The sequence below is a fragment of the Micropterus dolomieu genome, linkage group LG05 (genome assembly GCF_021292245.1).
Source record: "Micropterus dolomieu isolate WLL.071019.BEF.003 ecotype Adirondacks linkage group LG05, ASM2129224v1, whole genome shotgun sequence".
In the NCBI taxonomy this organism is placed as follows: domain Eukaryota; kingdom Metazoa; phylum Chordata; class Actinopteri; order Centrarchiformes; family Centrarchidae; genus Micropterus; species Micropterus dolomieu.
In genome coordinates this window covers 8,708,175-8,721,697 of record NC_060154.1, presented here as the reverse complement: position 1 = coordinate 8,721,697, position 13,523 = coordinate 8,708,175, and the positions used below count along the sequence as shown (strand labels likewise).

General features: G+C 42.0%; 1 protein-coding gene across 4 annotated transcripts in view; it reads left to right on the top strand.

Moving 5' to 3' along the window:
* pde4ba (phosphodiesterase 4B, cAMP-specific a) overlaps window positions 1–13,523 on the top strand; it is a 188,560-nt gene that overhangs the window by 173,809 nt on the left and 1,228 nt on the right. For all 4 annotated transcript variants that reach the window (XM_046049246.1, XM_046049247.1, XM_046049248.1 and 1 more), the window contains 8 exons: window positions 4,661–4,754; window positions 8,005–8,288; window positions 8,401–8,565; window positions 9,188–9,287; window positions 9,417–9,571; window positions 9,687–9,809; window positions 10,477–10,659; window positions 10,781–13,447. In XM_046049246.1, coding sequence (XP_045905202.1) covers window positions 4,661–4,754; window positions 8,005–8,288; window positions 8,401–8,565; window positions 9,188–9,287; window positions 9,417–9,571; window positions 9,687–9,809; window positions 10,477–10,659; window positions 10,781–11,230 — 1,554 coding nt within the window. In that variant the 3' untranslated portion in view covers window positions 11,231–13,447. The remainder of the gene's footprint in view (window positions 1–4,660; window positions 4,755–8,004; window positions 8,289–8,400; window positions 8,566–9,187; window positions 9,288–9,416; window positions 9,572–9,686; window positions 9,810–10,476; window positions 10,660–10,780; window positions 13,448–13,523) is intronic.

The window sequence follows — 13,523 nt, the reverse complement described above, 5'->3', positions numbered from 1 at the left end:
GGGGGGGGGGGAAAAAAACCCCCCCCCCCCCCCCCCCCCCCAAAAGTTAGGGGTTTACATGCCATTACTTTTGTCAACATTATAAAGTGTTGCTTTCTATAGAGTTTCAGCATTCATTGAGTGTTGTCTTGTTTCTTGGGCTTTTAAAATCAAGTCTTGGTGTAATATTGCCCCTGTGGTATTTTACATGGGGGTGCTTTCTGCTTTCAAAGCAACCAAAACTCAAGTGAGCACAGCTTTGCAGCCTGTTAACATCTGACTCTGCTGAGACCTTGAACAGCCGGGTGTGATGGGAATGAATCACTCAATTGAGAAATTGCTTGCTTACTTTTAACTCTCCCTCCATTTCTGACGCTTGTTCTTAAAGCTGACCGTTCTTTTTAAAATACATCTTACTGCATAGGTTCAGAGACACACGAATACACTCTATCTCTCTCATTCAGACACACATTAGCATGAGTGAGTGAGTCAGAGGAAGTGAGAGGCTGCCAGGCCGTCTCTGAGTTGTCTGTAGCTTCACCCAACATACGCATGGTTCATACGTATGAAGGTTCCCTGATCTTTAGGGAGTTGTCACTGAGAGTCTTTGCCATAGCGCCGATGATACCTCCCTGCGTCATGTTTTTGCTAAAACGAGGGGGAGATAAACCGCAAACACTGCAGGTTTGCTGCTGAAGAAAAAAGTTACTGCACAAACCGCTATGTTGCATGCAGTAAATACGAGATTAAATTGATAAACTGATTTAAATCTGAAAATTAAGATAGTAAAGAAGAAACATATGAATAATTATTTACTTTTATTTAAGCTTCTAAGAGTAGCTAAATGAAACACAATGGTCAGGTTAAAAAGTGTGACCTCACAGTGTAACTGCTTTGCTTTTCAAAACTTTTACACCCTCATCATTGTAAATTTAGATTACTAAGGCTTTCTAACCATTGTTTTCATGTTTTTATATTAAAATAGAGGATTTAAACAGATTTATCCGTAAGTCAAGTTGTACATTTGTCACTGCAGGGTTAAGGGGTCAATGCTCTTTAACATTGAGCAGGATGCTCTACAACAGACTGAGCATAGGGCACCCACTAGTGGCTCAAAGGCACAACTTCATTCTGAACCACCTCAGATGAAAATAGCTGATGATTTAAGGCAAAAAAATTTAGACATGAAAGACTACTGAGCTGATTCAAGCTTTACTTGACAATTGTAGCAATTTTAAGCATTCACAACAGCGGCAATTAAAAAAGAATGTACCATAGAAGGTTAAAATTCATCATATTTTTTGACAGAGAAAAAGAGATTAGGAAAGATGCTTGAGGATGGGAAGGAGTGAATGAGTAAAATAACAAAATAAGGATATGCAGTATGTGAGAAAGAGATACCTACAGGGCTCTAAGATGCTAATCTTCCTCTAGTGTCATGGTGTCAGTAGGGGGTAAAGAGGCTACCCTTCTGCCCCTGAATGAACAATAAAATCAAACACACACTGGCAATAACACACTCATTCAGAAACATATGGGTATGAGTGTGTAAAACATGCATGTGACATGTCAGCATCAGAATCTGCTTAACTGCAGCATTTGTAGGTTGCTGTGTGTGCGCGCCCTGAGGCTTTTTTTTCAGCCTCTGGAGAAGCATAGCTCTTCAACACATTGCAGAGAAATCCCCCGCCGTTTCTGGTTTCTTTATATATTATGCAGTGAGCTATTATATAAAGAGCTGCCTCTCTTATTTATTTATTTATTTTCCGCTTTTCTTGCGTCCTACCTCCCTGCTTCTGGTTCTTTCCCTCAGTGGGAGGATAATCCGGAATCCTCTCAGGGAAGCTTTGATCTCGCCCTCATCTTTCCGAACTCATACATATACAACACAGACACGCGCACACAGGACTGAAAGGTTCTCTGGGAATTTCTTTTTACAGTTTGCCATGGATTGGCTTTGAAGTGACAAGAACTATGGATATTTTCTCATTAGCTAAACATTGCAGTCATCCTCCTCAAGGGTCCTACAAAAGTCGTGACTACATTGATAAAAGCCCAAACAGACCTCGAAATTGGCCAGTGGTACTGATGTAACAGTATGTTCCAGTCAGGTGGGCCTAGCCATGTACACTGCAGCAGTATCAACACCTGCTCCAAGAACAGCCCATTGATTCTGCCAGCAAGGCAGACAGACAGAGAGATTGATGACTGTGTTGGCAAGTCGCAGCCGGGAGAGAAATTGACATGTAAGTGGTGGAGAGTGAGGGAGGGACGGAGCAGAGGGAGGGGCGATTTTCAGTCTGTGCATCGGTGGATGCGAGCAGAGGCGATGTGTGTGGTGTGTCCTCGTGACAGCTCAGCAGCTACACCACATGTGTGCCTGGGAAGGAAAGGGGGAAGCCTCTCCTCTCTTCTCTTTTCAAAACAACCTCACACTGGCTGCCTGATGCTGTTGCCATGGCGTTGGGGTGTTCTGGTAATTGGCATAGACACACTCACCAGCAGAGAGAGCGGATGTCACCTAAATTGGGGAAGGATGCAATTATCTTCCATCTCTCCTTCCTTGTCTTTTTGTCCCCCCCTTCTCTGGTCGTCTTCCCCACTCTCTTTGTTATCTGGTGGTTGTTAAAAATAGCATTCCAGAGACACCCTGACAGCATCTAATATTACTGGGATTGGGATGCAGATAATGAACAGGCTTATGAGTTCCCCACAATGGCCGTCGCAGTCAGGGATGTCAGGAAACAACAGACGACTCAGGAGAGGGTGAGGAGAGGATGATAATAGAGATAATGCCGATAAAAATACAGTCGCTGTGCTCTCACATTCCTCAAAACGTGCCCCATCCCCTTTCTCAACCTTATTGTTTTACTGTGGAGGGAAGGCATAGCTCTACGGCTCAATGACATTCCTTCACAATGGCTGACTTCGTAAAAAAATGGCTTTTAGAGGGAATTACAGGGGCTGGGAATTAAAGAGGATGGGATTTATCTGCAGCAGTTGCACGAAGAGAAGAGCAGAAAAGTTATTTTGGAAATCCAAGTCAAGATATTATGTCAATCACTCAAACATCCCTTCAGAACTTCATCTATACACCAATGCCAAGCCGTAATTAGGGCTCCCCCCTTCTCCCCACTTTCTGTCAAATCATGTGTTCTGAATAGAGCGTGTTGCTGGGGCTGGCAGACTACAGCAGGGGGAAAAGAAGAGGGAGGGAGGGAACAAAAAAAAGAGAAACATGGGGAGTGAGAGAGAGAGAGACAGAGAAGCAGGGTAGGAGGGGGAGCGATCGCTACAGCAGTGAGACCAGCGAAGCAAGACAAATCCAGTGGAGGAACCCCCCCTCCAGTCAGATGAACATCACTGTCTCAATCCCTCCTCCTCCTTCTGTCTCCATTGCTTTTCCCCCCCCTCCTCCATTATTCATCAGTGCGCTGAGAGTCCCTAGCTCACGGCTCCAGCTGCTGCTGCTGCTCCTGCCTATCCACCGAGTCTGCTGGATCTCCTCCTCATCGAGCCTGGCTTCAGTGCTTACTTTTTCCTACGTCCATCTATCCATCCCCAAGCATGGAGACTCAGAGCTGGCCCTTTTCTGCTGCTAAGAGGGAGAGTGAGCCGTCATTGAGCTGCTCTCTTAGCTGCTGAGAAGAGAAACATAAGAGGAGAGAAGAGGGGATTTTTTGTCCTTTTTGGCACTGAAAGAATCCTGTTTGTCTGCCTCTATTTTTTTCTATTGGATTACAGTTCTGGCTTTGTGTAGGAACGAGAAAACGGGGTCCAAAATGCCTGAAGCCAATTACCTGCTGTCGGTGTCTTGGGGTTACATTAAGGTGTGTGGCGCTTATCTACGTAGCTTGTCGGGATAACACACTCATTTCATTGTACCTCCCTGTGCTGTGTTACTGTTGCATTAAGGACCACTTCTAAAGAAATTAAGCATTTGATTACATCTATTGTTTGTGTAGAGCTTTTCAGAATGCTGTGTTAGCGTACTTGCACCAAATTATATTTCCATCATGGTGAGGAGGGGAGGAGGTCTGGCAGAATGGTGTTTTGTGGCTCAGGCTCCATCTTGAGCCCTCTGCAGAGCTGTGTGTCTGTTTGTGTATGTATTAATGTGTATGTTTGTGCACGCGCATGCATCAGTCTGTCATAAACAGCTGCTACTGCAGTGCCTGGATTCCCGTGTACTATTAAATGCATCTATCTTCCTCAACTATTGCATCCATTTACAACTGTTCATAATAAAATAAAAGTACATGGAAAATCACCAAAATGTTGAAAGGAAGAGGAATATAGGGAGCAGTGTGAAGATTTTCCTCTTGACATCATTGAAATTCTTGCATACTGACGCAAATAAAACAGCTAGATAGGCCTCAAAAATGTGATTCAGTGTAATAAAACTGTTGGCTTTGCAGGAGGTGAATTTAGGGACATTAAAAGGAGATGGCTTCCACACTGGTAACACAAATAATGATCTGCACCTAATTAATCGCAGGGAAAATGGAGGGGAAAATAAGATGTGTCCCTCCACTGATTTTACGCTGTAATTAAATATTCTTGAGCTGTAACACTGCTGTATTTTCCATGGAATCTTGTACCATAATTTCTCCCAGGTTTTCTCCTCAGTGGAAACTGACAATTTTTTCTCTCTCTCCCCATCTCTTCCTCTCTCTTGCAGTTTAAAAGAATGTTGAATCGGGAGTTGACGCACCTATCTGAGATGAGTCGGTCTGGGAATCAGGTTTCCGAATTCATCTCTAACACCTTCCTAGGTAAAAGAAAGTCTTGTGTACATGCACTCAAAAGCACATCAACAAATTCACCAATATGGTCTTTATATCCATTACTACGGACATTTATTATGACTCCCATATGTTTAGCAAAAATACATACAAAATTATACAATAATTTATTAAAAATTAAGTATCCACAAATGACTGGTTCAGACAGATCCTCACTTATCTGTTTTGCGACATTGTTTTTGTGGAGATCATGTTCAGTTTTTTACATGATGAAGCTGTGCAAGTTGCCCTGGCAGGCTTTTCTGTGGGGGCGTACCATAGAACACTGCGCCATCATTAAGCTTCACATGTTTATGGCATGGCCATTAAAATGGGGAAAATGAAGGTATTTAAGGTGGCTGGCTGCTGTAAAAGTGCCATTTGACTGACAAGGGAGCTTATTAGCCTAAATCGGAGTATGTGAATTGGAACTGGATGCTGTCAGTGTGGGCTGCACATTTGAAATATGAGAATGGATGGCGATAGCTAAATATATATGTATTTATATTGTCTTTAGAAACAGTGCTTCCGGTAGTGTTTCCACCCACACGTACACAATGTTTCATGACCCTGGTACTAAACCACAATATTATTTCACTGTAGGGAAAAAATAACCTCAAACAGCACAAGTGAGACAATCAATTATTTTGGTAAATGTGAGATTTCCACAGAAGTGAGAAAACAGCTGAGGACTAGACAAGTGAGATAAAAGTAAGATTATTTATAGACATTGTGCTTCCAATCGACTGGCTTCCTGATCTGGTTTAGTGTTGCTGATGGATCCCTTACCGCCAGATCATAGAGTGAGAGAGGAGGGGAGACAGAAAAGAAGCAAAGGGGGGAGGAAGGGATGACTGAAGAAAACAGGTACCGAGGAACCCCCTTTGCTGGCAGTGAGATGAGCTCGGCAGATAGGGTGACTCATCACCGTCTTAATGCATCTTCTTGTCAGCAGGGACACCTTGTTGTCCCCCCCCCCCCTCCCCCTCTCTTGCTTCCCCGGGAATCCAGACAGAGATGACTATCGCTGTGATAAAGAAATCAGGATTACCCTGCTGGCGGTAGAAAAAAAACCCAAACAGGTTAACATTAATGAAGAGTAGGGGGGGAAATGGCTGAAGCAGCACAGCTGGCCTGGTTTGGCCTCAGCTGACCAGTAGGACTGTTTAATCCTTCCATCCATTAAGATTAGTATCACATCAGTAATTCATTTATTGCTTTATTATTTTTATAAAAGCATCTATTCAGGCTCAGAGAAATTATATTTTCCTGCCATATGCCTGGTTCTGCAGAGGTCATTCTTAGATCCACGTCAAATCCCCATCAGTTTATTGTAGACATCTGGTTTTAAATTTTTTTCAGCTGGTGAGGCAGACTGTTGTAAAACAGTGTTTGTGGAGCCTGGATAAATCCTTAGATAAATAAAAATTCTATAGTTTCTCTTCGAAGATTATTTTAGATCAACTTTCCATTAGGGACTGTTGGCCAACAGCATGCTGGGCATACACGTGCACCTTCCCCCGCCACAACTGTCCTCGTATCATAATTCTGTCATAATTCCCTTTGATCGGCCAGCAGCGGAACACACCTAGTTTAGGGAATATGCTGAGGAAGAAAATGTCCCCAAAAAGCCACCCCACCACATCCCCACTGCATCTGCGTCTCACAGGAGAGCACATAGGAGGATGAAAAAGAATCAGATGAAATCGACATAAATGGGAGGTGACAAGGGAGCGGGAAGGAGAAGGGAAAAAGGAGAGAAAGAACTGAGCAAAATACAACAGATTTGTGTTTTGTTTTTGTAAATCAGTGTCTAAAATGAGACACAGGAAGAGATAAGACGAGCTAAATGTGAAGGAGAGAATTAATAACAGAGGGAGGTTCGAAAAAAAACACATGAGAGGGACTATCCATGTGACTGGCTGACACATTGCAGGCCAAACTGTGACAGGGAGACTTAATCTGGTTGAATATGGAAACGAGGATCGTCATTACTCTGGTATATCAAGTCGACTGTGGAGCATGGCATTTACTGTATATTGGCACTTACTGTAGAAATGGATGATAAGAATGACACTGCAAACTTGTCTGTCTCACAATCTGATTTCTCTCTCTCTCTATCTCACACACACGTACAGGCCTCACACACACAACCACCACACTACAGAGGTGATAATGATGGCTTGTAATAAATTAGAGGGCAATATATTGCTCTTCCCCTTGTTTCCCACACAGCACATGTCTGAGAGCGCTTAATTGACCATTCTCAATTACCACTGGAGGACTGATGAGAGAGTGAGAGAGAGAGAAAAGCAGAGAAAACAGTGCAAGAGAGAGGGAGAGCATGAGAGTGAAAGTGATTATTTGAATTACAGCTGGTAATTGAATAACCCTCCACAGGGGAAGGCTGATAGGCCAGCGATGAGCTGAGCCGAGGCTTGATAGATGAGTGTGCAGCTCACATACATGCCAATAGCCAGTCCCTGCAGGATTTCCTTCAGTTCTTCTTTGATTATAGTAAACACAATGGCCTTGTTGGTTATTACAAGAAACAGCATGTTTTCTGGGTTTATTTTGGGATAAAGGCGTATTAATTATAATTGTTTTTCCAAAGGAATATTTTATGAAAGCCTTGCAAGTTTTCAGTGTATTTTTGGACTTGTTATCCTATTATTGTGGCCAGACCAAATGTAGTTGAATAGACTTCTAAATGAAATAAACCAAACATTAAAATCCCACTCTATACTAAGTGATTTGATAAAGCTGTGAAAGATGCGGCAGCTTATTGAATGGCCCACTGCACGGAGCTTCTTTAACTGTGTAGAGGCCCCAGCTCTCAGTCTGTCAATGGACTGACCTGTAAGAGTGAAAAGAACAGGAGATGAGATGTGAGCCACCTGCTGACAGACGGGGGGAAAAAGTGCTGCGAAGGAGGGAGAAGGACGGGGATGAATGAACAGTAGGAGCTCAGAGAGCAACTGCAGGTGGAGGACAGGGAGCAATGAATGAACAACTGAATGAAGGGACAGATGATGAATTAATCAATAAATCCCTCATTAACTAACGAGCTGCAGGTGCTTCTATAGTGCACCTGGGTCCTCAGGCAGCCTACGCATTGAAGTAGTTTTTTATATTGAGAAGTAGATTACACACGCAGGTTAAAAAGGAATTTTAACCATTTCTTCTTTACAATGTCCACACTTTTCTAAAAGCAACAAATCTTCATTTCCCCTTCCCTCAGACAAACAGAATGAGGTGGAGATCCCGTCGCCGACATCAAAGACGCGCGAGAAAAAGAAGCAGCAGAGGCAGCAGCTGATGACACAGATCAGTGGGGTCAAGAAGGTCTCTCATGGGCCCTCGCTCTCCAGCAGCAGCATCTCGCGCTTCGGCGTCAAGACCGATAAGGAGGAGCTGCTGTCCAAGGAGCTGGAGGATCTCAACAAGTGGGGTCTGAATATCTTCACTGTTTCTGAGTACTCTCACAACCGCCCTCTTACCTGCATCATGTACGCCATCTTCCAGGTATGCGCCCTCAATTACATAATTGCTGCCTTTCATTATGTTTTGTGTGTGATTACTACTAAAATCATCCACGCTTAAATATTCTAAATATATTATGATGATGTTTTTCTAGGAGCGAGACCTGTTGAAGACGTTTAAGATCCCCATGGATACGTTCGTGGCCTACATGATGACATTGGAAGATCATTACCATTCAGATGTGGCCTATCACAACAGCCTGCATGCTGCTGACGTGGCCCAATCCACCCACATCCTCCTCTCCACTCCAGCCCTGGATGTAAGTTATGATATGACGTGTTAGTATTGTAGTCTCAGCTGTACTCAGTTTTTAGTACCTCAGATCAGGGTCTTGTTACATTATATAATTGATGTACATCTTTCGACTCTAGAGGTTGAAACATTTCCCTACTCTGACAGAAATGAGGGAAAACTAAATTAGAGGAGTGAGCTCTTACATCACTGCCACTTTCCTGGATCTCCCCACTGACTGTGAAGAGCTCAACATACTTCCATTGAATCAGCTTTCCCCGAACATCTCTGCTTGCACCAGTTTACTCAGAGAACTTCCCCTCTTTCCTCCCAACACTCGTCCCTCCATAACTTCTTTGTTAGATTTTTTACAGCATATATTTTCTCTCTGCTCTCCGTAAATTGGGGTAGCTGCTGCAATACAGTCAGGTCAGAACGTCCCGGTCTTTAGATCATGATTTACCATTTTCGGTTCTCTATCTTCCATCTGTCAAAGCCAGCAGATATATTTTTTTACTGTCTCACAGTGGTGCCACCTGCATTCTGTTATCTGCCCCTCACACAATTTTCTGGGAATCAATAGTTAGTGTGTTATTTTTATATTCTAAAAATAGTTTAATGTTCTTTTTCCCTCCCTCTCTCTTTCACAGGCGGTCTTCACAGATCTTGAGATCCTAGCAGCCATCTTTGCTGCAGCTATCCATGATGTTGACCATCCTGGAGTATCAAACCAATTCCTAATCAATACCAGTAAGTCCAAATATATTCAACATGGAACAGTTAATTTCCTACATATATACATTGGTGCTTTCAACAGACAAACAGAAGTAGTCACAACAAAGACTAAAATATTAAAATCTCTTTTTAATGCCTTTCCAGACTCTGAGCTGGCGTTGATGTACAACGATGAGTCAGTGCTGGAGAACCATCACTTGGCTGTTGGATTCAAGCTACTGCAGGAGGACAACTGTGATATCTTTCAGAACCTTACTAAGAAGCAGCGACAGTCCCTGCGCAAGATGGTCATCGACATGGTAAGATATGCTGATTCATAGTCTTTTCTTTTTCGCTGTCATCTCAGTTCATTTTTAACCTGTCCATATAATCCTGATGCTGAAGATGTCTTTTCTTCTTCTCTCTTTTATTCAGGTTTTGGCCACAGACATGTCCAAACACATGAGTTTACTGGCTGATCTGAAGACTATGGTGGAGACTAAGAAGGTGACGAGCTCTGGAGTGCTGCTGCTGGACAATTACACCGACAGAATACAGGTAGGTTCTGTTTTTTGCAAAAAACGTAATATTTACAAAACACTTACATTATATGGACTGTGAGTTTGTGACCTACTTTAAGCCCTCATCCCTCTGTTTTACATGCTTTTAATAGCTCTAATCAATAGCCAGTGATGGCAGAGGTTACTTAGCCAATGACCATTAGTCGGCCTCCTTCACAGCTGACCTCTGTCACTCCTTTTCTTTTCTCTTCTCTTTACCTTTAAGTGTTCCCTCCACACTTTCCCTCTAATGGGCTTTCTAGGATTTCTTCTTTATTAGACTGTTGTGTGGACTGACCTCCTTTCATAAAGCAAATTATATAATTAGCCTTAAATGGCTGTTCTACAATAATTTGATTTCTCTTAAATGTAATCTTTTTAAAATAATCTACCACACTTGGCTGTATTGTTTTATGGATATTGGAATTTACACTAGAGAGGCTCATTGTTTTCAGGTTTACAAATTAAATTTTAAAGAAGCTGATTAAACAGATTTTCACCCGAATATCTAAATATTTCCAAAATGTGGTGCATTTTCTGCTGAATGAAACTAAAGCATATTTACACTATAATTTATTTTACAGTATAACTTAAAAAAAAACAACAAGTTTTGTACTTTGTTATCCAATTTTGAATCTACTAAATTGTAATTCTCTATTATTTAGGTGCTACGTAACATGGTGCACTGTGCTGACCTAAGTAATCCCACCAAGTCCCTGGAGCTGTATCGTCAGTGGACTGATCGGATAATGGAGGAGTTCTTCCACCAGGGAGACAGAGAAAGGGAGAGGGGAATGGAGATCAGCCCCATGTGTGACAAACACACAGCCTCAGTGGAGAAGAGCCAGGTAGGAAATCAAGCACACAGGAGCTCCATTATGTACATAGATGTATAAATTCACATTATGTTCATCAAAGCGCTCAAAGGATCTCTATTCCATTCTAATGTGTCTCCTTACTTCTTTCTAGGTGGGTTTCATCGACTATATCGTGCACCCTCTGTGGGAGACATGGGCCGATCTGGTCCACCCTGACGCCCAGGATATTCTGGACACGCTGGAGGACAACAGGAATTGGTACCAGAGCATGATCCCCCAGAGTCCCTCCCCGCCCTTCTACGACCAGGGCACGCACGGACACAGTGGAGGCACTGGGGGACAGGGAGGCGGGGAGAAATTTCAGTTTGAGCTGACCTTGGAGGAGGAGGACTTGGATGGAATAGAGAAAGATGGCGAAGAGGAGGAGGATGAGGAGGAAGAAGAAGAGGAAGACTTAGAAGAGGAGGAGGATAGCCTTGGAGATTCTCGTTCTCCTCCCCTGGACTATTCGGACGGTCAGGATCACGAGGAGGGCAGCATGATGGAGCCCACGTCGGCAATAGAGATTGTGACACACGAGGCGTCACCCACAGACACATAGGGCTTCCATCATCAGGCTCACATGGTGATTTGAAAGTTTTTCGAAAACGAGGGGCGATCCTCTTGCAGCTGTGCTTTTTAGTAAGCCTGCAGAAGCAAGGGCTTAGTTTCGTCCCGCACAGGGGCGTCTTGCACTTGGGTGTTTGAAGCCAGTCAGGGGCGGACAGTTTCAGTGACGCGGCTTCAGAGTTCTCAGGAAATAATTACTGCGAACATTTTAGTCTTGATGAACAGGCGAAACTGATGGTGGAAATTGAAGGATTTTGGCCAGTTTGGGAAATGGTTACTTTTCTTTTCTGGACTGGCATTAAATGGACATTGACACTACTGAGAGAAGTTTTGTACCTTAAGACTTTTTTACAGATATGATATGATCTAGAAGTAGCATAGAGTAAGACCTACTGATGGAGACACATTTGTATAGCAAGAGAAAGTGTTTACTTTTTTCCTGTACCATTTGTCAAAGGACTTTTGTGTGCCTTTTTTACTATTGTCTTTATAATAGTTTTTTATTTATTGAACACTCTAGTATGTCTGTGAAATTTTTTTTTTTTAACCGGAAAGAGCAAAATCTTTTTTGTATGTTAAAAAGAGAACAGTCTTCCATGTATTGGGCAATAGAGAAATCCAAACAAACGTCGACAAACAACTCTTGGACAAACTCATCTGAATAGGGAAACATTAACAACCACATTATACGCACACTTAGTTACATTTGTTTTTCAATCTGAGCACAATGTTTTTCTTTATGAGTGGAATTCAAATGCTTATGTGTTCACTCATGCTTCATGTTACATGTTTAGTTTGTTAGTCTTTATATCAGATGTCAGTCACAGTCATACTGAAATACATCACCTATTTTCATACTCCATCTCTTCAAACATCATCTTTTCTCTTCTTCCTTGTAACAGTCTGCAGACCATTAGGGGCTTCCTACCTTTTCACACCAAAACTTGACTTTTAATGCAAAATGCTCAGTGAGGATATGGAATCCTACACTTAAAACTATATGTTCAGGTATTCCAGCTAAATTTTCAGTTAAATTATTGGGACGTTTGACTTATACGATTTTGTTGTTTCATTTTTGCATCTAATTGTTGCCGTGTTGGTGTGAAATAGAGGTTAGTCCAGTTCAAACAATAATAAGATAAAATCAGCAGAAATACAAGTCTGAAAAACAAACAGCTCATTGACAACAAGCTGCTTAGATCTATGATAAAAGAAAGAAACAAAGTCTGCCAAGGACGAAATGCACAACAGTGGTGAATCTATTTTTAGCCCACAGGTATGCTGCAGTCTTAATAATCCTGTTAGTTGGAACCGGTCCTGACCCCAGACCCATCTGATGTAACGCCCCCCTGCCCCTCTGCAATCAGGCCCAGACCTGATGATGAAAGGTGCTCTCATAGCCTCACCAAAGCCTATTCCCGTGGTTTACAAACCCCTCTGGGACCCGAAGACACGACCCCAAAACAATCAGGCCAGCTATTTCTTCCTCACGATAAAAATCCCTCAAGTGTAGCGTCTGCTCATTGACGTCAATAGAATTTTTTCCCTTCCCCATTCACTGTATGAAATTTCCAGGACAGTTGGGTTATTAGTATTTGGCACAGATAAAACAAAAAAGATTTTAAAAAAGAGTCTTGTTCTAGTTTTAACCCCCCCCCCCCCCCCCCTCAAAAAAAAACAAAACAAAAAAACCCACATTTTTGTCTCTTTACTATTTCTTGGGGAATATGGTTTGAAAATGGTTTGCAGACTCAACATTTCTGCCCCCATGGCTTCCACAACAAAATTTTCTTGATGTTCTAGTTGCATCTATAATCACATCTCTCAATTTTCATATTGGTTTACTGATATGCTCAAAAGGTACTTCATCTAAATTCACTCCGGCATCCTTAAGTGGCAATCGTATGTGTGCAGTATGTATGGAAGGTCATGTATGTGTGCGTGTTTGGATGTGTTGACTTTGTCATCAGGCCTTACCCCCATCACTCCAAACCTTTGTCTCTACTGTTTGTTGCTAGGAGCTCAAGTTGGTCCTTTTTGCTGTTTATAACAGTGTGTATTTATTCTATACTTTATGCTTGTAAATAAGAAATACTGGTTCAGTGTAAAATCTATTTTAATTTATATGCACTTGCATTACCTGGAAGTGGTGGTGTCTAATGTGTAGAAAACTCTGGATTAGAGTCTTTTTATATATGTACTATATATTGTTTTTATATATATATATATATATATATATATATATATATATATATATATATATATATATATATATATATATATAT